General features: G+C 36.6%; 2 protein-coding genes across 4 annotated transcripts; one reads left to right on the top strand and one right to left on the bottom strand.

Annotated features, from left to right (window-relative positions):
• Window positions 1–10,127: 10,127 nt before the first annotated feature.
• On the top strand, window positions 10,128–16,135 carry LOC107810768 (receptor-like serine/threonine-protein kinase ALE2). The gene is made up of 11 exons (XM_016635593.2): window positions 10,128–10,791; window positions 11,407–11,523; window positions 11,738–11,848; window positions 11,923–12,135; window positions 12,282–12,374; window positions 12,469–12,579; window positions 12,705–13,076; window positions 13,786–14,082; window positions 14,187–14,579; window positions 14,675–14,918; window positions 15,203–16,135. The coding sequence occupies exons 1-11, from the start codon at window positions 10,716–10,718 to the stop codon at window positions 15,831–15,833; spliced, it is 2,658 nt and encodes an 885-aa protein (XP_016491079.1). The 5' UTR covers window positions 10,128–10,715; the 3' UTR covers window positions 15,834–16,135.
• A 559-nt stretch (window positions 16,136–16,694) lies between these two features.
• On the bottom strand, window positions 16,695–23,358 carry LOC107810756 (protein HOTHEAD-like). Of its 3 annotated transcripts, none has more exons than XM_016635582.2 (6): window positions 23,130–23,358; window positions 21,848–22,223; window positions 18,804–19,114; window positions 18,330–18,715; window positions 17,562–18,130; window positions 16,695–17,065 (listed from the first exon to the last, which is right to left on the bottom strand). In XM_016635582.2, the coding sequence occupies exons 1-6, from the start codon at window positions 23,224–23,226 to the stop codon at window positions 17,011–17,013; spliced, it is 1,794 nt and encodes a 597-aa protein (XP_016491068.1). In that variant the 5' UTR covers window positions 23,227–23,358; the 3' UTR covers window positions 16,695–17,010. The 3 variants fall into 3 exon arrangements, with proteins under 3 accessions (XP_016491068.1, XP_016491071.1, XP_075107382.1); XM_016635585.2 differs by having other exon boundaries at window positions 21,848–22,220; window positions 23,130–23,352; XM_075251281.1 differs by lacking the exon at window positions 23,130–23,358 and adding an exon at window positions 22,906–23,083.

The following is a 23,358-nucleotide window of genomic DNA, read 5'->3' on the forward strand; positions in this document are numbered from 1 at the left end:
TTCGATTCCAACCTAAAAATGAAATCAATCCATGATTTACTCACCTATTTTGTGATACTTTGCTATTGTATACGCATCTCTAATGTTACTTAGTTCTTGCTCTATTTTTGGCAAGAACTCCTTTCAAGAGCAGGCCCGACTAACTCCGATTTTGTGAAGATCTAGCGATATTTCATCTATATATACTCTACAATAAACGATTCTCACATTTTCGACCAGATTCATGGCCATTGGACTCAACTAGGGTTTGAAATTTTGATTTCCCCTTTACCGGTTCTATTACTGATTGCATGTGATATTCTTTCCTTATTTTGTGATTGATTAATTATTTTCTATGTTTGCTTGTTCGATTTCCACTACTATATAAACCCCTCCCCTAATCCCCTTTAACGGATGGGGAAAACTATTCTCTCATACTCTCACTCACTCGATACTATTCTAAATATATTGTTCTTGGCCGGCTGAAAGCCAAGACCACCAGAATTCGATTGCTTAACCTCTCTCAGTGTGAGCACTGCCCGGGGTTCATGTGAGACCCTTGGGAACTCTGACTCACTAAGAATTTTAGGGTTTCTGCCATTCTCTCTTTACTCTGATAAGCAAGCTGCTACTGGCATTTAGTTTTCTACATTATTTGCTCTTTAGTTCTGCAAACTGGTAAGTACTGAGTCTCTCAGAATTTCATTTTTGCTTGTTTCATGCTTTGTATGCCCATGTCATTTAGGCCTTTATGAATCAATATGCTATTGTTCGCCTCTATTGGTATTCTTGTTTTCCTTTGGAATTAATTTTGTGCCTCTGTGTTTTTCTAGCATCTGAACCTGTTTGAACTTTAAGCTTCGATGCATGCCTATTATATGTGTGCAACTTTAATAATTCTGACTATTTTGATTACCTATTATTTGTTATGAGATCCTTCTTATATCTTGCCTTAGGTTCTCATACTGAAACTCTTAAGGGATCATCTCTTTACTTGAATGAATTCCTTTATGCTGAGTCTTTTATGTTTAATCAACTGTTTCTTCACAAACTGACCATGACCATGTGAATCCCACATTAAAATATTGTCTTAATGTCCAGCTGAACATGTTTTTCTGCTATTTGCAATTCTGGTGATTTCACTCCTCGACTTGTTAATCATGTATCCTTTAGCACTGCCTAAAATCTTTAGGGTAGATTTCAACGTTTAGCTTCGTCTCTTATGTATAGTCAACTAGCATGAATCCTGGTGTTTGTTTCCCCTGTTAGCCTAGAATTGATGTATGCTTTTAGTCTTTACCTAACATGAGCTTTTTGGGTCTTTATGCTATGATCTATGCTCAGTATGTTAAGCCTCGTGATTCAATTAAGTGATATGTCTGCCAAACTATGCCCACTAGCATGTTGTTATGCTGTCACATTCTCATTAGGTTCCCATGTTAAAGCCTCCATGTTAAGACTGTACTTCACTTGCTCGTGTCTATAACACTGCTAGATTTTTATGTTCAAACCCCTGACTAAGGCTTTTAGGATAATTCTGGACCATGCTTTTCTTGAAACTTTGTTTGAAATAGTCTACTATCCTACGATGGTTAATCTTGTTACTCTTAATCTCTGTTCTGGAATGACAAGCATAAACTTGCCTTATATGTGTCTTGTATGCCTTTCAATCTAGCATGATCTTGTTTATATACCTTGATTAGAGCTGCTGCTAGTTATATTTTTAAGAACTGAGTGTTTAAGTTGTTCAATTAATTCTATGAGTCGTTTGTTACTCGTTTGGTCAAATTTGGCATCTATTTGGGTAAATAAATTATTTGTTGGGCATGGAAGGGGGCCATATGTGTTGTTGGATTTGGTCACAGGATTCAGGGGGCACTCTAGTTATTTTCTTGTGAGACTGTAGTTTGGGCCTGCTGCTTTGTCCGGGAGTAAGACTATTGAAGGCCTGAGATATCCCTGGGTTACTTTGTATTGGGGTTGTGATTACCTTAGCGGGCTTGTACTTGTTTCAGTCTATAATTTGTCATCTTTAAGTATGTATTATTTCATTCTGGGCCTGTAATAATTTATAAACAGACGATGGGGAGATTAGTGAAAAAAGGGGTTGGGGGTACCCTAATTCTTGCATAAACGGGTAGAGAACATGCCTATAGGACCTACTTGCTTTGCTTGTTACTTTGCTTCGATATGCTTTATTTCTGTGCACACATAGTAAAATATGCCTATAGGAATCACGCGCACACTTCACTTAACTTATCAAAACATGTTGGCTCAAGTAATTGCCACACTTATTTCCAGTGTACTACTAAACGTTTTAGATAGCATGCCTATAGGATACAATAACACATGTTTGCTAATGTCCATCTAGATACTATGTCTATAGGGTTTTAATTAATCAATCAATCAACTGCTTCTATTACTCTTGGTACACTGCTCCTTTATATATCATGACTATAGGATCTTAATCAACTAATCAATTACTTTGTTACTTCGTCGCATTGCCACACTTAGACGACCTGCCTATAGGGATAAAGTATATAAAATCAATTTTAATTGTTAACTACTAGAAATCCTGCCTATAGGACACTGTCACCTACCTAAGAAACATGTATGTAAAATCAGTACTGGTAATTCAGAATTCTGGGATCGTTTCACTACCTCATTACGCAGATAACTAGAGATCATGCCTATAGGTTTGTAATGCCTTCAATCTGCAAATCCGCTAGCCTAAAGTTTCAACGCTGCTTGTACGATACTAGAATCGAGAATCACCTAGAAATTATGCCTATAGGACTTTAAGTCTTGATCCTGAAAACTATCTATTGCCGAATCTTCCTGCGTGTAATTTACTGTTTATTTGTGGAGGTTAACTTGAACCTTCTCTTGCATTTATGTGTAGTCCTATATATTTTGAATACACGCTAGTTTTATTATTTTTGAGCATCCTAAGTAAAGTCTAGAACCACCCAAATAGAGGTCCAAAGCCTCCCGGACCATAGGCATAGGACGGATAGTGCACACATAGGTTACAACCTAGAATTGAATTAGAGCGCCTTTAGGTAAATAACTTTAACATAGTAATCGAGTAGCAGGAGATGATAGTCTGTGCCCGCTGAATAATATGAGCAACCCCTACCTCAAGGGAGTTGCGAAGTATTATTTATATTGCATGGGGTGATCCTTTAGGCTAAAAAAAGTAGGACCCCCTTTCTTTATGTACTTGTTATTTACACTTAGTCATTTAACATAGATCAATGTAGTTGTATCCTTGTAGTCATTAAGATTTGTACCGATTATCATATGTTATAATAAGACTCTTCAACTTCTGAATTTCCCTTTATTTATTTGATCACCTAGCCTAATTACATAATCCATATAGTTTAAAGTTCGGTCGGGACCCGCAGTTGTGGACCTCGAAGAGTGCCTAACACCTTCTCTTTGAGGTAATTTATGCCCTTACCCGATCTTTGGTGATACAGACTAGTCAAATAGAGTTACTCGCAAGTAGGTGCCCTAACGCACCTTAAAAATCATTAGGTGGCGACTATTCTCTTTTAATACTTCTTTTAAAAGAGTTGTCAAACGTCGAAACCCGTTTTCGCGAGAAAAAAGGGGCGCGACACATAGAATATGGTTTTTCAATAATGAGGGAAGCCGCTCGACGCTGAAGTTATTCTTTAATTTGGTCAACCTCGGTAGAAAAAGTTGTCCCTCTCGGATCTGGTGGCCCGGAGACTGACATCAAGGTCACAGACAGTGGAGCTAAAAACCTTATTATGCTTTATAACCCTCTTATGCCTCTCCTCCAGCCGGGCATACTTCTCCTCGGCAGCAGTAACTTCTTTAGCTTTGGAGTTTAAGGCGGCCTCCAAATTACGAGTCCGGAAAGGATGGAGTCGTGGCCAGAAAGATGTCCTTGGTGGCAACTGCAACGAACCGTTTCATTCACCCATGGTCGTTGTCATCATCCCTGCTAGTTAGCAGAGTATGGTGGCCACATTTTTCTCCTCATGGTATACATAAAATATGGATTTTCAATAATGAGGGAAGCCGCTCGACGCTGAAGTTCTTCTTTAATTTGGTCAAACCTCGACAGAAAGGTTGTCCCGCTCAGATCTGGTGGCCCGGAGACTGACATCAAGATCACGGACAGTGGAGCTAAAAACCTTATTGCGCTCTATGACCCTCTTATGCCTCTCCTCCAACCGGGCATACTTCTCCTCGGCAGCAATAACTTCTTCAGCTTTGGAGTTTAAGGCTGCCTCCAAATTACTCAATCTTTCAGCAGAGGCAGCCTCACGATCGGATGCAGCAATAACGATATTATGGACTTCAACCCATTTGGCCTTAACTTCTTCAAATTGTACCCTTAACAGGGTGATCTCCTGGCTAAGGGTCACTACCTCTTGCTCACTTTGCTGCAATCGAGTGTCCTATTCAGCAGCCTCAACAGCTCGTGCTTTTAGTTCCGGAAGCCGGGAAACAATCTGATCCCGTTCGGCCAATAATTGATCCCGCTCGTACGTAAGCTCCTCCTTATCAAGAATAAACCTTTGAAGGCCCTCGGAAGCAAGAAAGTTATCCTATAAGACAGAAATGCAAAATCAAAATTTTACCATAACGACAATAGAAGAAACAACAAAGGAGACAAAGATTTTACCGTCGCTGCTATGTACATGGCATTGTTCAACAAACACTCTCACGAAAGAGATTGCATTTTCTTCTTATCTTTTTCTGAAGCCAAAGGCTTCAGATAATTAGCAAGTTCCACCGGCCGAGATAGCAGATGGCATCCGGTAGAAATCGAGAGGGTGACGGTCCTCCTCCTTTGGGGATCTTTGGAGGGGGCAGAATAATTATACCACAATTTCCCATGAACTGGGGACTGGGGAAGAAGGACATCCTCCCATCGGACAATTGCGGTTAATGGAGATAATGTAGCAGTTGCTGGTGGTGAAGGAAAGATTGACGAAGAAGGAGATGAAGCTGATGGCGTTATAGGTTGAGAAGCAGTTGCGGTAACCACAATGCTAGATATTGGTTACTCATAAACTGAGGAAGGGAGAGACCCGCTACCCAACCTCATGGTACCGGGAACAACGACTGGGACTCGAAAGTGAGAATTGACATCTTCCACTACATTATACTCCCCCTAGAGTGTCGAGGTGTCGTCCTCGGTTGGCGTAACTAGCTCAACAGATTGACCATTCTATTGAGCTGATGAAGGTAGCCGTCTTCTATGTAGAGAAGCCCTTCATCACTAAGCTCTCCATCATCGCCGATCACCATAGTGTCAATGGCCGGCTCGGGCGCGACGCTCATCTCCACAACATCTAAGGATGGCTCGGGCGCTGCACTCTTGGCTTTTTTGTTTTTCCCCCCGGCCGCGGATGAGCATCGTCTTTTTTGTTGCTTGTTCTCCGGCCGGGGACTCCGAGAATTAGCACTTGCACCAGATACAGTACCAACTACACCCGTTCGGGCAAAGGCCTCCTGCAATAACCTCATCGCATATAAATGATCAGCCAAAACGTCCTCCTCGGGGATGACAACTGAGCCTTGGGGTAGACCTAAATCAAACAAAAGAAAAAAGTTAATCAGTTTTCTTATACGAAAGGTAAAAAACAAGATGAGTTCGTCCTACCATGATTTTTGGCCTTCCACCCATATTTAAGGGCCAGTTCTTTCCACGTGCGGGTCTCGGGCGTAGTGACATCCAAAATCTTTGGGACCCATTGGTCCAAGCATTTGACCCTCGGTGGAGTCCACTGAGTTGCTGAAACAAGTGAAAGAAGATGGATCAGTAACAACATGGGATGATTTTTAACTAGAATAAAAGACAAACGGTGAACTTATGAGTCCGGAAAGGATGGAGTCGTGGCCGGAATGATGTCCTTGGTGGCAACTACAATGAACCGTTCCATCCACCCATGGTCATTGTCATCATCCATGCTAGTTAGCAGAGCATGGTGGCCACGTTTGCTGAAATTTATCATTCCTCCGTGGAAGATCTTAGGGGAAATAAAGGTTCATTAATCAAGCCAAGGTTAGCTCCTCTCCCGTCTCCTGGCATAGACGCCAAAGACAAGCAATTGTCCTCCACACAGAAGGACTTACTTATGCCAGGCATACCTGGTAACGAATGCAGAACTCCACGATAACAGAGTCAAGCTCCCCACTTAAAGAAAATGGCCCCAAAGTGAAGGGATACATATAAAAATACCTCAAACCCTTTTTGGGTAAGGCTATCCGCTCCGTCAGGTCAGGGGCGACGATGTTTAAATCATGGCAATGGCAATCTTCCTTCACAGCAGGAATGCTGGAAGGACGGATAGAAAAAGGATACACACCGATAGCCCATGTGCGAGGGTTAGCGGAAGGATATTTCTCTTTGAAGTCCTTAGGTGTGACAAGATTTCTTGGAATAATGGTGCTCACCGTAAGAGGAGCAGCATAATCAGCTTTACCTTTGTTCTTTAAGGAACTAGGGTTTCTGGAAGAAGAAGCCATTATTATCAGAATGGAGAAAAGGGTTCTCTTTGAACAAGAAGGTTAGCGAAAGTTTAAGACAAGTACGAGTTGAGTAAAGAGAGTTTGAGATAGTTTGAAAAATTATGAAGTGTAAATGAAGAAGTTTGATGCGGATACAGAAAATTACCTTGATAACCGGCAAAAGTGGTGCTGAATCGTGGGATGACGCGTGTTCGGGACATTAAATATAGAGAGGCGTGCGTCTAATCAACCGTCAGAAACTTTTCAGAGGGGGTTAGAGAATTTTCCGCCAAAAAGGGTATCTCTACCAACTTCCCGGTGATACAAGGTTATGCCACCGGAAAGTAGGGGGACTATCTGTATAGGGTAAAATATGTTCATACTAAATGATCGCATGAGAAAGCGACACGTGGAGCCGAAGACATAAGATAATCGGGTCTGAAGGCAACAATCTCGTTTGTTATTGGAGAAAATGATATTCATAAAGGCGAAATAAATGCCTGCCACCCGGTAGCACTTAATGAAGAATATTCTACAGCATTAAGTATATGGTCCGTTACAGAGAATATGACATTCACTGCCTACCGTTACACATTCTTCAATGGCCCTCATAATTGTCATTAAATAGGGGCTTTATCCTAGGACCTTATTCCCTAGGTGCAACTATAAATAGTGAGTTTTACCATCATTGTAAAGGAGATAAATTTTCTGACAAGCATACATTATATTCTATCCAAAGCTCAATAATATTTTACTTTCTTACTTATTCATATTGTTATTACTGTCTCCGGAAGCTCTGCTCCCGAAATCAAGATTTCGGTTGTTTTCTCTCAATTTCAAGGCTAAGTCTTGCATTTTTGTCTAATTTATTTATCATTTTAGGATCAAATCGATTCACTTGTGTATAAATCACGTATAAATAAAATTATACGATTTTACGGGTAAACAATGCGTTTAAAAATATTTGAAAAATGTAGCCAAAGTGAGTTTATTCTGACAATCAAAATTCACAATCTAATACTACTAGTGAAAGTATTCCGTACAAATGTATGAGTTCAATTCTTATTATTTTACCTCTAGTTTTTTTTGACCTCAATATACTATAGAAAAAATTTCTATTTTAAAAAAAATGAGTTTTATAATACTAAATGGAGTTATTGCGAAGTCGCCGAGAGGCACCGACAGAATGTCGAAGAAAAGCAATGGTGTTTGACGTCAGTCAAAGTACCATCATTTTCACCATAATGCATGTGGTGAAGATGCTGTCCAACACCTCATCCCTAATATATGGATTCACCACCATTTGAATTGTATGGTTTTAACTTTTAAAACTTTTATTATTGAATCAATTATATTTTTAAAGTTATAGGTTCATATTTATTTGTTGTTATAATGTTAGTAAATTTTTACACATAAATTTATGCGTCACATCAAAAATTATGAGTTCGATTAAACCCGTAGGTAGTATGTTATATCCGCCCCTCACAGAAGCGGAGCTAACATGTACTATATGGGTTCACGAAAATTTAATAATTTTTACTCAAAATTCTGAATCCGCTCGACAGACACGACACTACATTATCCATATTCCCACCTCTATACCGTGTCTCCCAGAGGCGGATCCGGAATTTTGACAGGATGGGTGCACTATTAAGAAGAGGTGGATCCAGAATATAAATATTACAGGTTCAACCTTTAGTTCTTACGATTGCGTACCCATTGTACTTTTGGAATTATAAGTTCAAATATTTTTTAAATAGTTTTTTTTTACATCTATATCTATTTTCCATGTTGAAAATATTGAGATCAATTGAATACATTGACTATATACTATATCATACACTACTACTAGTTTTAATATACACATTTTGTTTAATCATATAAGATTTTACAGCGACAAAAGAAGAATACGAATTTCAATGTGTGAAAATTTTGAAAGAATAAACCAAACAAAAAAAGAAATAAAAAGAAAAAGTATTTAATTAATACATAAAAAGTAACACCAGACACGCCCATCTCCCGTGGGCGTCTACTTTTAGATAAAAAGGAAAAAACAAAAAGATTGACATAAGATTTGAACTCACAACCTCACCTAGAAAGTTACACTCAATAACCATCCCATCATATAATACTTTTAGTATGGGTGCACACACATATATTTAAATATTTTAAAAAAAAATATAACATTATTATACATAATTTAGGACGTGGAGCATGAGTTCACGTGCCCATAGAACCCCGATACGCCCCTGGTGTCTCCTATCAAGAATAGTAACAACCCCATCATGATTTCATTAGACCTACCATATCTTTTCCCCCTCTTCCAAACATTAAACCACCCACCAGACAAGACATTTAGGTTCTACCCATAATAACCTCTCCAATTCTAAATAATATTTCAATATTCATACACGAGCGGTGGAGTTTCTTTTGCACTCAATGGTCATAGCTCAACGATCATTAGAGTGACGTAAATATTAATAGGATACCAAAGTTCAAACTTGGGTAAGACAAAAGGCTAAGTGATTCTTTTCATCAGCCTACATTTTTTTGGATAAAGTTATTTGGTATTTATACTAATTAGAGGCAAAGATGGATGCACCATATAAATAAATGAGGTATAAATATACATGTAAAATAATTACTAAAATATCAAGAAATATTAAAATTGGCCCTATTAATTGTAAAAACTTTAAAGGTTGAATCTTTGAAATTTAAATATTAGATTCCTCCCTAATTAAACGTAAAAGATAAAGAATAAAATAGTAGAGATGCACACAAATTAGCCCGACAACACAAGAGAACTCATTGAAAAAGTTGTTCCAAACTTTTGAGTGATTTATTAATGATGTTATGTTAAGGAAAAAGTTGAAGAGGAGTTACTTCTATAAATGGGAAATGAGTGGAACCCAAGCAGATACTATTATAATGTAATTGTGTACAACTTATCTTAATGGTAATTCAGAATAGATATGATAAATAATTGATCAAAGACCAATCACGTTACGAAGGTGGGGCATTATGTTATTCGCCTGCTTTTAATTTTAAAAGTAAAAGGTGGAAAAGACACTACCTTTTACCATCTTCAGTACTTAGTTGCACTAATTAAAGTGCAAGTAAATGAGATCTTTACAAATCAAAGACTAATCTCTTCAAGTTAGTGAGTTGAAAATGCAATTGCAAGTGGACTATTTACTTCATAATGATGGGGACTGCAACAGGATTAAAAATAGAGTTTAAGACAATAAGAACAATTTCTATTCTAATTTAATTAATTATAGTAAATTATTATTCTAATTTTACATTGTCAGGGGTTTTGGTACGATGGATAAATCAAAATAATATTAGAATAAAAATTTAGTAATGCTTTATCCCTGTTTGATTACTAATTCTAAAATAAATTATCTCAGGATTAAAAATAATAACGGAATAACTTATACATGTTAGAGGATGAAATAGTAATCTCAGGATAAAATAGTAATAATGATAATCTCAAAATTAATAAAATATATAATATAATCAATAAAAAAAATAATACAAAAATAACTAATTCCAACATAATTTATCTTCCGATAAATAAAGCCGGTGGAAGGGGAGTAGGGGGTGGGAGTTCCACTTAAACAATATGTCAACAATTTCAACTGAAAGATTTCAATGTTATTACTAAATTTCAACTAAACAAATCATGTCAAATGAATCCTTGAGTAATTTGGAAAAAGAATAATTCTTTTTCTGTCCCCTGTTTCTTTCATCCCCACAAGAAAAAGAAAGAAGCTTTTTTCTTTCAGTTTCTCTCTTACTTTAGCTTTAGCTCTTTCTCAGTCTCACTGGATCAAACCTCTAGTTTTGTACTAGTACTCTCTTTTTTGCTTTGATCAGTTTTAACTATCTTTAGTAACCAATTTTTTATGATTATTTCATTCCAAGAATATAAAAAATCTGAGAGATTTGTGGTTTTATTACTACCTCCCACCTAACTTAGACAGTGTTTTTATATTTTCACCGTCACTACCTTCCTCTTCATTACTTTGACCGCTGTACCATTTTTGGGTCTCATTGCATAAGCTACATACACTAGTATTTTTGTTGTCCCTTTAACATATACTCATGTTTTTTCTAACCACATTGTACAAAACAGGACTGTGTTCATTCAAATTCTTTTTCTTGCTTGAAAATTCCTGCTTTATAGGCCAATGATGGTCTTGTAATTTGATCATTTGGGTTTATTCTTGAGGAGAGAGATGGGGTTGCTGCAGTGTTTCACGTTGCTGATATTCTTGGTGATTCTATGTGGTTTTTCAGTTCAATTATCTGCAGGTACCATACTGTGATCACTAAGTCTGTATTTAAATTGGAACTTGCTTGACCGTGCATTTGTTTCAATTATGCTAATGTTTCTGATTTCCGAGCCGACGGTCTATTGGAAACACACTTTCTACCTTCACTAGGTAAGGGTAAGATCTGCATATGCGTATACATTACCAAGACCCCAACTGATGTTGGAAATATACTGGGTCTGTTGTTGTTATTTTATGCTTATGTTTCTGATTGAATTTGGTTAATTGTGTGTTAATAAATAATAATACAATTCTTAGTTGTTTGAGCAAGGGCTTAGTCAAGTAGTTTTTATCTTTCATTTCAAAGGAAAAAGAAAAAGAAGTTGAAGCAAATGCAATGGGATGACTCTAGGGAGTAGGAATATGAAGTTATGATCTACTTTTGTACTTTTTTGTTGTATAATATGAGTATGAGATGAGCTTAAATGGAGTGATATGGTTAGTGAGGATTTATATAGTCGACCTCAACTTGCTCGAATTGAGGGTTAGTTATGGTTTTTGCACTCTTTTCATTGAAATGTTTTTAAATACTGGGCTAGTAAATTGAATTGTAGGAGTATCCTAGAGCTACTAAATAGCTTTAGCACCATTGCAGGATTCGACCTGCTTTCACTGAAAAATGCAGCTTCTGCAATTTTCAAATTCAAGGATGGAAGACTTGATCGTAGTTTTCACAGGAATAGAGGATTGCGTCTATCCCTCCGACGACAAGGTGAAATTCTTTCCCTTTATATGTGTTAGATTCGTGAACTTTACAACCCTTGTTTAATGTTAATACGCTTGCCATCTGGTGCTTCATTTGTCAAATTCGCTGCTATTACATTTGTCAACCAATTTAGCTGAAGTCAGGAATTATGTAAAATGTAATAGATATTTCCTGATTATCAAATCTTTTCATATGTTCTTGCATTGCATACACATTGCAGATTTGTCTCCCCTTCCAACTTCTATCCGGAAGAGACATGACACATTTGCTGCTGCACCCCATTTCAAGGCATTTCACAGTGCTCCACCACCATATCATCATCCAACTAAAGGTATTTTTGAAATAGCTAGAACTATTTATTTTTTGAAGTTAGCAAAACCTGATAGTCCAGATTTTCTTCTGCAGCTACTTATCAGCACAAGATCTTGGAACCACTTAATTATGCGGACACACCTTCAACTTCGCCTCATTTTAGGAATTCTGGTCGAAAGCAAGTACATACATCTGCATCTGCGCCTTTAATCTCCTCTTTTAGGCACCATCATAGGAAGCACAAATACAGTGGCTTTACACCTGACCCATACGATCACCTTCATCCGCCTGCTTCAAGCGGGCCAGGTGAGTTATTCTTAAAAATGAATCGCCTTCCTCTTTTAGATTGAAATAGAAATAGTAATGTACATATTTGGATGGACGAAAGACTAGACTACTTTTTTTTTTTGCCTACTCAAGTAACTATTGTTTTCTCTTCTTAAAACACACAGGGCCTTCAATCTCTCCATATAAGTCTCCTGTTCCTTCATCAGTAAGTTGGGCACCTGTTCCATCACCGATAATGCAACCTAATCACTTGGGAAGTATGTGTATAAACCGTAATCTTAATGCATCGTCTCCTTTCTTATTTGTAATAAAAGGTAATGCTGATGATCTGATCCTTCTTATTGATGCCAGTTCCCACGGCTACACCTACAATATCACCAACGAGTTCATCTTTAAAAGGAAAGAAACGGAGTCCACCTCCTTTGCCTGTTATGACACTGCCGCCACCGCCTCCCAATCATGGTATATAGACAAGTGATTTTTAGCTCTCTATTTAAACAAGTTACTCTTCTAACTAATTTTCATTGGAATTGAAACTTCAGCCAAGACCAAAAAATTCTTAAATAAAATGTTTGATCTTGTTATAGACTGTAGTTCTTTGACATGCACTGAGCCGTTGACGTACACACCTCCTGGATCACCCTGCGGCTGTGTATGGCCCATTCAAGTAGAAATGCACCTCAGTGTCACACTATATACCTTTTTTCCTTTGGTATCCGAGCTTGCCAAGGAAATTGCTTCCGGTGTTTCGCTTAACAGGAGTCAAGTGCGCATTATGGGAGCGAATGCAGTCAATCAGCAGCTTGAGAAAACGATTGTACTTATCAACTTAGTTCCTGCCGATGGAAAATTTGATGCTACCACTGCTTTTACAATCTATCAGAAGTTCTGGAAGAGGGCGGTATTCATAGAGACTTCGCTCTTTGGTGCATATGAGATGGTTTATGTCCGCTATCCAGGTTGTCAATTGGTACTAGTAGTAATATCTAAATCTGATATTTGTAGATTCCACCATGATGTTATTCAAGCGCTATAACCTTTTTTTTCTTTCCTTTTTGGTGCACACATGTACATATTGGTCTAACAATCTTAATTTGTTAGACAGAGAGTAAATTTACAATTTAGGCTTAATAGAAAGCAAGATATTAGCTTATAGAGGCCATATGGAGTTTTGACACGGGTAACAGTCGTGCTAGGTGGAATCATAAACGAACAATTCAACTGTTTTCTTGTGCATATGAAGAGGTGCTAATATGGTAGATTGGAAAAAGAGCTTGCTAATATTTTGTCTGTAGGTCACCTCAGATCTATTCCTTTTCAACAATTGTTCCCCATTTCTGTAATGGTTTGACTAAACATGTCCTTACAGGACAGCAATGGACTAATTTCTAAGGGGTATATGCTATCATAGTTAATGCTCTCAGATTAGTCAAAATTCCGGTCTTTTCTGCGCATAGCTTCCCATAAATATTTGCAGCTAGATTACTACTTCCGCCCAAAAAAAATCACAATTTGTTCTGATTTCAATTTGTCAATGTTCACTGGCTCAATTAATTCTATTATGCTGATTTTGCTTGTTCTCCGTTCTCTGATAACCGTTTCCGTGCACTTTATTTGTGTTACACACATTCAATTGCTTAAGTTCTTATAAAGTTGATTATTATGCAGGGCTACCACCTTCTCCACCTTCACATCATTCAAGCAGTGCTACTATTGATGATCTTCCAGTCTATCCCGGCAATGAAAATAATGGAAGGACCATCAAACCTCTGGGTGTAGACGTGTCAAGAATGAGAAAGAATGGAATAGCTAGAAATATGATCATCGTGATTGTTCTTTCATCCTTCACAGCCTTTGTTGTGTGCATGGGATTTATTTGGCTTTTGTTATTAAAGTGCGGATGTTGTGCTAAATCACCTGAGCAACCTCTACATATTTTAATCTCCTCTCAGGGGAAAACATCAGGTAAACTTTACTGATAGAAATTGCAGATAAACTGCCCATTTGGCCTATTTTTCTTTAAGCCATTACATAATGCGTCTTAGAACTGATGAATATGTACTGAACAGGTGGTGGTGGATCTACGCTCTTGCTAAGTAGGCCTACCTCAAAATCGCTGTCCTTCAGTTCTAGTATTTTAGCTTACACAGGAACTGCAAAAGTTTTTAGTACAAACGATATAGAGAGAGCTACTAATAACTTCAACACTTCAAGGGTCCTTGGAGAAGGCGGTTTTGGACTCGTGTATAGTGGAATCCTTGATGATGGAAGGGAAGTAGCAGTTAAGGTTTTAAAAAGAGATGATCGGCAGGGAGGCCGTGAGTTTTTGGCAGAAGTTGAGATGCTTAGTAGGCTGCATCACAGAAACTTGGTCAAATTGATAGGTATTTGCACAGAGGAAAATTGTCGCTGCCTTGTCTATGAACTTGTTCCTAATGGGAGTGTCGAATCCCATTTACATGGTTGGTACATATCTGAAAAATGAATACACCAAAATTTATTTTCATGGTTAATTAAGGTTGAATAAGTGCTTTTGGTTTCTCTTTCTCTCTTTCAGGAATTGATAAAGAGGCTTCTCCTCTTGATTGGTATGCAAGAATGAAGATTGCGTTAGGTGCAGCTCGAGGATTGGCTTATCTGCATGAGGACTCGAGCCCTCGTGTAATACACAGGGACTTCAAGTCTAGTAATATTTTGCTAGAACATGATTTTACACCAAAAGTTTCAGACTTTGGCTTGGCTAGAACAGCACTGGATGAGGGAAACCGACATATCTCCACACATGTGATGGGCACCTTCGGGTATGCATTCTTTTGTCGAAAGAAATTTTCTGTCTTATTGTTCTTTTCCAAGTGCTGGCAACGCTAATAAGCATAAGCGGATTCAATATTTAAACTTGATGCAATCCACCTGTCAAAATTTTAGTATTTTTTTCCACATATTTATTTATACTCCGTGTAAAGTATACCGAGCTCAGTTAAATCCATTGAACTTATATTTATCTGCCTCTGCTAATAAACAACATGGCAATGATTCCCAATGTGTAATCTTTGGCTTTTACCTAATTGCTAATTATTTGTTGCAGTTACCTAGCTCCAGAATATGCAATGACTGGCCATCTCCTGGTGAAAAGTGATGTTTATAGCTACGGTGTAGTTCTCCTTGAGCTCTTAAGTGGACGAAAGCCTGTAGATTTATCACAGCCGTCAGGTCAAGAAAATCTTGTTGCGTGGGCTCGTCCGCTCCTGACAACTAAGGAAGGTTTAGAAACAATAATAGATCCAGCAATAGAGTCTGATAATATCCCATTTGATAGTATCAGCAAAGTTGCAGCAATAGCATCAATGTGTGTACAGCCAGAAGTATCGCATCGTCCTTTCATGGGAGAAGTGGTTCAAGCCTTGAAATTAGTATGTGATGAGTTTGACGAGACACGAGAGCCAATGTCACGAAGTTGCAGCCACGACAACCTTTCCGTTACAGAAACTTCACTAGTCCATAAATCAGTTCCAGGTTATGATTCTCCCTTAAATGTCAAAACGGCGTCATCAGCTTCGGATTTAAAGAGTACATCAGCTAGATATGAAACACTGGAATCTGAGTCTTTTAGGAGGCAATTCAATTCCGCTCCTTTGAAAATGGGAAGAAAAAATAATTTCTGGAAACGGTTGAGAGTTCTTTCTAGTGGAAGCATGAGTGAACATAGTTATTCATAAGCCAAGATGAAGTCTTTTAGCAGCAACCATAAAATCTTACATTATATCAGAACATAAAATTGCTGTTCTTTGTTCTGGTTCTTGGAGTTATCTTATTTTTGTATGTAGATAGTATCAGAAGAATTGAACCATCAATTTTTGTTTTCTTGTTTTCTTCAAGAAAATCTTGCCATTTAACTATATTTAGGACACCTTGATATTGAAATGCAGGATTTTTACTTCTATGTGTAAACCTTATGTAATCAAGTGAACCGTTTTCATGTTATGATTATCGAGAAATATTAGATTCTTTTGACTTGAAATTGGACCAAAGGAAATTTATTCTTGTAGAGGTAGTTCCCTAGGCCGGAATATTGTAGAATTTTCAGTGCTAGATGATTTAAGATGTTCATTTTATGTACTCCCTCTCTACTTTTAAGTTGCAAAACTTAATACTTGACTAGAACTTTTTGATTAGTTCTTATTTCTATATGGAAAGTAGCATGCTTTTTATGTAGTTTCTAAATATCTCAAGTTATTTTCAAAAAGTATTCTATTCATTCTACCGTCTGTTTTCTGTTTCTAAATCCTATGTTACCAGTCCTTCACTTTGGAAATTAATCAAATTGACCATTACTAATAATAAAATGAGGGACCATTTGTATGTACATAAATCTAGATTCCTCTGCTTTCACAAACGAGAAATCAAAAAAGAGACTCCAACTTTCTTTAAAAGATTGTGGTACAATCTTCAAAGTTTGACAATTGTTTGAGTTGTTTCATGTTCATTTTAGATATCAAACTTTGGTAAAACTCACTTGGCAAGTCGAGCCAAATGCATGAAACAAGTTATAATGTAAAAAAGAAGTGGAATAAGAGATATAAGAATCAAGATTCGAGGTTATATATATAATAAGCATGCACTTCATACATATTACGTACGATGTGAATCCAAACAGCATAGAAGTTCAAATTCCAACCTCAGACATACACACACAAAAACACCTTTTTCAATGGCAAGCCAATCTGGACAGACTACACACAGCTGCTTGCTAAGAATTAGAATGGTAAAATGAAACCTACAGTCTTTGGTTAAAAAAGAAGACACAACTCTTCTCCACTTAATTACCAACTCTCAACAAAACAAACTAAAAGAATGGGTTTAATCCTCTTCTACTTCAAAGTTATACAAGTCTCTTTACAAACCAGCTGTTCTTCCTAATCTCTCTCTTAGAATCTTCACTCCCATGTACCTGCATCAACGCGGCACGAATCACAAAACGGTTAGCTATTCGATGTAGTAGTACTTTTTCCGGTCCCAAATATTAGTCGTTTTAGCAAACTGAATTTGTTTTAAAACATTTGACCAGGAGTTCACGAGTTGGAAACAGCCTCTTACAGAAATGCAGGGTAATGTTGCGTACGATAGACCCTTGTGTTCCGGCCCTTCTTCGAAACTCGCGCATAGCGGGAGCTTAGTGCAACGGACTGCCTTTTTTCTTTTTCTTTTTTATAGAAAAAACAAGACATTTATTAGATTTTTTTTTCAAATCTACTTTTCATGTTTCAATTAGTGGAGTGTTAATTAGTCGAGATGTTTAAGGAGAGATAAAGTATAGTTTAGACAAATCTCCTATGACTAAGGCTATTAAATGTTTTTCTTTAAGGGTGTGCAGAAACCTTAAAAGACAGATAATATGAATCAGAGGTAGTAATTCTATCATGGAATTTGTATTATTATGGTCTTACCTGCCCATCATCATAACAGTGGCTTGAGGATTTGTGCCTGGCGACTCTTCAAACGTCGAACCATCAATAACTCGGAGCCTATGGACACCAAGAACCCTGTAATCCGGTGCGATCACCTTGCCAACATGACATCCGCCATGGTAATGCCATATTGTGATCACAGTATCTTTGCAGAACTGTTCTAAAGACTGTGTGTTGTTAGTGTGTTTTGGTATAAGATTAACATTAGCTTGGACACTCATGTTAAGGAGCTTATCTAGTGTCTCTTTGTCACATTGTGTGTAGTTGGTGAAGTGTTTGGATTTCGCGATCTTCTCCACAATGCGTATTCCATCTACACATCGCTTTAGATCACGTGGATGGCTGAAGTAGTTGAAGGTGATTGAAGGGTTGTCATCGGCATTTGTAGTGACAAGGCTAATGTTCCCTCTTGACAAAGGTGTTGCTATTTTTTCTAAGATGAAACCTCCTCTAAACAACTCGTGTGGAATGTTTTTCTTGCTTCTTCGGTATGCTTCAATTGCTTCAAATGTTCTCTGCTTTGGAGGAATGGTGGACAGTTGTCCAATCTGGTTGATTATTCCAAAATGTGGACACAATGTTAGGAGAACCAAGATTAAAGGACATACAATACAATATAGCCAAACCAATAACGTCAGTACAGTCTATCCAAACATTGCTTAACAAAACAAAACACTTAAAGCTATCAGTAATAAAGTCCAAACAGCTTGTAATTGATATAAATTGAAACAAAACAATGCTACTAACCTCAGCTGAAGCGACTCCATGGTTGCAACGGATGCTATCTCCGGACTGTCCAAATCCACTACTAGCTTCGATATAGACCCCCGCCTTAGTAATTCCTACAGTCTGAATCAATGACTGCTCAACATGCCTATTTGTGGGAACGAAGATCGTGTTTAAGGGGTTATCCGACATGCCTTGGCCAACGAACTTATTGTCAAGCACCACCGGGATATTCAGCTTTTCCAACTCGGCCTTTGGTCCAATTCCACTAAGCATCAAAATATGAGGGCTACCAATTGCACCAGATGACACTATAATTTCACTTCCTTTCCTCTTTGAAAGAAATGCTTTGTGTTGGTTCCCATTTTCGTCTTTGAAAATGACTCCCACTGCCCTTGGCTTCTTTCCTATATAATTATTTCAATCCGGTTATATCTACAATAAAGCAAACATGTGTAATGTACTGCAATTAGTTGGTTGTTTTGCATTAAGTACCTGATGTATCAAAATCAATCTTTTGAACTGTGGCATGCACCAAAACATCCAACTTCTTTGGATTAGCTGAGGCAAGTAGTTCAGCTGCAGTATGACGACGTCCAAACCGGTCGAATATGGTTCCACCAACCTTGGTTCCATAGATGTGATCATAAGTGAATCCATTGAATGGTGAGATACCAATTTCAAGAAGACTATCCCTTACTGCTCTTTGCCATGGAGCCAAGTTTGGCCTATGAACAATTTGTTTCTCAATCCAAGGATATGATTCATTCACCAATTTAGAATCCCAACCTGCTTTCTTTATGTAACTGCATGTTCAAAAGATCATAGCATTAACACATGTATGATCCTGCAATCAATTTTTATAACTCAAACAAAGCAATTTTGAGTATGTACTTAGTGCTCTAGCCACCCCACAAACACACAAATAGAAATTCAAATTAAATTCTTGTCAAAAGTAGGCATTAACATGCCGATCCAAGCTACTACTTCAGGCTCCGCTCCATAAAAAGTGATTTTTTGGTCTTTGGCACATTCCTTAAGAAAATATGAACTCCTAAAGAAAAAAAGATGTATTCACTAAATTACCTTTAATTAAAATTTGCATATTGTTACCTTGACACAATGGGATATGTAAATAAGGGCAAATTTTGAAAAAATAAAATTAATTCTTATTTTGGACCAATTTAAAAAGGTTACTTAATATGGACAAGAGGGAGTACCTTATATCACACCTTAAACATCTCACCTAATAAACACTGGGCTAATAAATGACTTTTTGTTTTTCTAAAACGACAAATATTTTGATACAAATTTCATTTGCCAAAGCGACTAATATTTGGATGACACGATAGTTTAATTTTATTGTTACAATGTAAGTGTATAAAAGTAAAATCGTGTACATTTACCGATAATTACCTGCAACCTAGCAATAGGGGAAGACATTAATAACTGCTCATCCACCTACTTCTTTGTTTCATATTTGGATTCACAAACAATTCATGCTATAGACAGTACGGAATAATTTAAGAACCATCATAAAGAGGGAAGTTAATTTTTATGTCCTTGAATACAATTAATGACAATATTGGTTTGGTAGTTGGACTTAATTTCGGGGTATTTATCATTGCACACTCAATATTTTGCTGTCTTTAAATATTTGTGCAATTCCCCACCAAATCTTTTATTTCAAGACCTACAAAATAAAGGAGACATACATAACATGTCCCAAATATTATTAAGTTATCTTTAGTCAATTGATCAAGGAGACAAGGACCTAAAGCTTCATGTCCACATAAGGGTAAACGAAAATCATAACGTTTTTTCAACAATATATTAAGGTGATCGTCCCCACTATATTTTTGTCGCTGAACAATTAATCAAGTTGATACACAACAAAAAACATTATTGAGTTTTTGACAACGTCTAAATCATATTAAGGTCTTGTACGTAGTTAAGACTGACCTGAACAGGAAAAATGTTTCACGATAAATGCCCGTATTAGTTGAGTCCTAAAGCATTTAAAAGCATTTAATGACTCGTTAAAAGTAATCATACTTTTGATAATGACATATTAACATAGCAAAAAGTGAGAACCACTACTCTTTTTTTCTCCTTGTTTTTGGTTCAAAGAACCACTAATTTAACGTAACGTGAGTGCATACTGAATGGGTTGACAAGCCAGAGTAGCCTATATTTCAAGTTTTTGGGTTCAGGATTCTAATCGTTTTAAGTTATTGAGTTCTAAATTAATAATTTATACATATTTAAAAAAAAATTTAAGACAAATACAAGATTCGAACCAAAGTTACTGGGTTCGGACGAACCCACTCCCGACACTCTAATTTCGCCCCTGGACGAGCCTACGAAAATAAGAAATTATTTACTACAAAAACATGACCAAAATTGATTGGCATTAAACACTACATGCTGGATTTCACTTTTCTAGTTGGGAGATCATTATTCACCGACCCAAACAGCAATGAACAACCCCAAAATTAGGCTTCAGTAACATATTTCTCTCTTTGATAACAACTACTCTCCCTTCCCAAAATAGTTATATATCCTACTTGCTTACAAAGACCCAATTTGACCCTTTTAATTTATTGAACTTACAGAAATAGTAATACTATGTAAGTATTATCGATCAGATGAGAAAATAATGTAGATTATTATAAGAAAAATGACTATAGTGTGATTTAACCTATTATAGCAGGTTATTAAATACCTAACATAGAGATTATATGTAATTACCTGATAAGTAATATGATAATATAAATATATCTTAGTTAACACAATATAACTTCAACTCATAATGGTTATATATGTAGTCTTCTTTTGGGTGATAGTTACTATTGAAATTAGTAACCAAAAAGATAAGTAAGTAAGCTCCTATAAAATAAGCTAAAACTTATTTGGGCATGAGAAAATTACCTAGAAGTATTATAAGTACTCACTTTTCGACGCACACGTGGTTAAGAAGAATTTAACTTAAATAGTCGCATTCAGTTACTTACACAAAAAATAGTTGAGAGATATATAGTATATGTATAATCCATATATAATACTCCATCCGTTTCAATTTATGTGAACTCATTTGACTAAGTACGGAGTTTAAGAAAAAAGAGAATACTTTTGAACTTGTGGTGTAAAATAAGATACATATGTTTTGTGTAGTTATAAATCAATGTATAAAGATAAATTATTTTCAAATAAGGAAAGAGATCATTCTTTTTTATACGGACTAAAAAGAAAATAGGTTCACATAAATTGAAACGGATGGAGTACGTAAATAATCTATATATGATTACTAGACTAAGTAAACAGTAAGTCTAGGTGAAGTGTAGTACATTACCTAGGGCCAGCGCGAGTGTAACCTAAATAGCTAGCCGCCCATCCAACTATTAAGCTACACTCAAATAGCTAGCCGCCCATCCAACTATTAAGCTACACTCAGTCAGGTGATATATAATTAATGTATAATATATGTATATCTACTAGAAAAAGTAATTCAAAATATGACCAGAATTGTTGTACATTACCTGGGGCCAGCGCGAGTGTAAAAACCAGCATTAATGCAAGTGCCACCACCTAAAACTCGAGCTCTAGAATTAAAGACGCCATCGGTAGAGACGAAATATTGAGAAGCAGAAGAAGGTGAAGTGTCAGCCAAAGCGATGTGGAAATTTTGCATGAAAGACACATTTGCATTTGCAAATGGAACTCCGCCTCTTTCCAGCAATAATACACTAAATTTCTGTGACAAAGTTGCAGCCAAAGGACAACCAGCTGTGCCACCTCCAACTATTATATAGTCATAAGCCTTATTATTATTAGCATTATTTGATGATGAGGAGAATGAACTTGCTTCTCTTATGAATGGATATCTATCTTCCCACGGTACCCATTTGCCTGCTGCTGTATCCAAAAAATGCTGCTATAGTTAGAAAATATGTAGAAAAAAGAAATACTAGGACTTAAAATGTAGGTAACTCTTTTTTCGTTTTTCCTTCTCAATTTAATGTGCAACGCAAGTAGGAGAGACACTACTATAAGCAGTAGCTATTTCTTATACAGATAAACAAGGCATCAAAAATATTGTTAATTTATGGTTGTTAGAACTTAGGATCTTAAATATTCTATGATATTTTTATTTATAGCTATAAGAATAAAATAAAAGATTTAAAGTTAAGAAGTTTTTAAACATAAAAAAGATATCATTCTTAAATAGATTAAAGTTAAAAAAAAATTAAATATAAAACAATATCATTCTTTGTTAAAGAGATTAAGAAAAGAAAGAATTTAATATAAAATACTCCATAAAATAATCAGGAATCTTTGTTCTTGGATTCGTAGACGACGCTGGGAACTCGAAAAGTAGAGATGTTAACAACAAAGAATGCAACTTTAGCCCATTCTCCTTTCCTTGTTTCCTCCATTCTTCTTGCTTTTTATTAATTTCTTTTTTTACCGAATTAATCGATTATCAGAACTATATATAGAGGGAAAAACAAGAAAGCAAGCAAGTTGGGCGGATAAGTTAGCTGAGCATGGTGAAGATCAAAGAGAAAACAAAGATAAAATGGAAATATTCCTATACCAGAAAATGCTAGTTGATCTTTACCCACAAGAGAAAAGAAGAGAGAAATTAAACAAGTGAAAAGGGAAGATCGATGATATCTTTTACTATGAGAATTTCCATATTCCATACTGAGAGACCACCTCGACTTCTACGAAAAAAATGTATACTAGCTAGAAAAGCAAGAAAAAGAGAGAGAAGGAAAACAAAGGAAATCATGATGTCAAAATGAAAAAAATATATACCTTGAGTAAGAGAAGGAGAAGAGTTAAAACATAGAAGTAAAGAGAGAAGAAGCTTGAAAATCAGAGGTAGAGCTGCTGCACCACCAACCACAGCCATTGAGCGCAGAGAGCAAAGATTTTAAAAAAATTATTAAGAAACAAATAATATTGCAGCAGGAGAAGCAGTTTCTCCCACCTCAAGCTTTTTTCTATGTGGCTTTCTCTGGTTGGCCTTGTTTTGTGTGTAACC

The sequence above is a fragment of the Nicotiana tabacum genome, chromosome 4 (assembly GCF_000715075.1).
Source record: "Nicotiana tabacum cultivar K326 chromosome 4, ASM71507v2, whole genome shotgun sequence".
NCBI lineage: Eukaryota > Viridiplantae > Streptophyta > Magnoliopsida > Solanales > Solanaceae > Nicotiana > Nicotiana tabacum.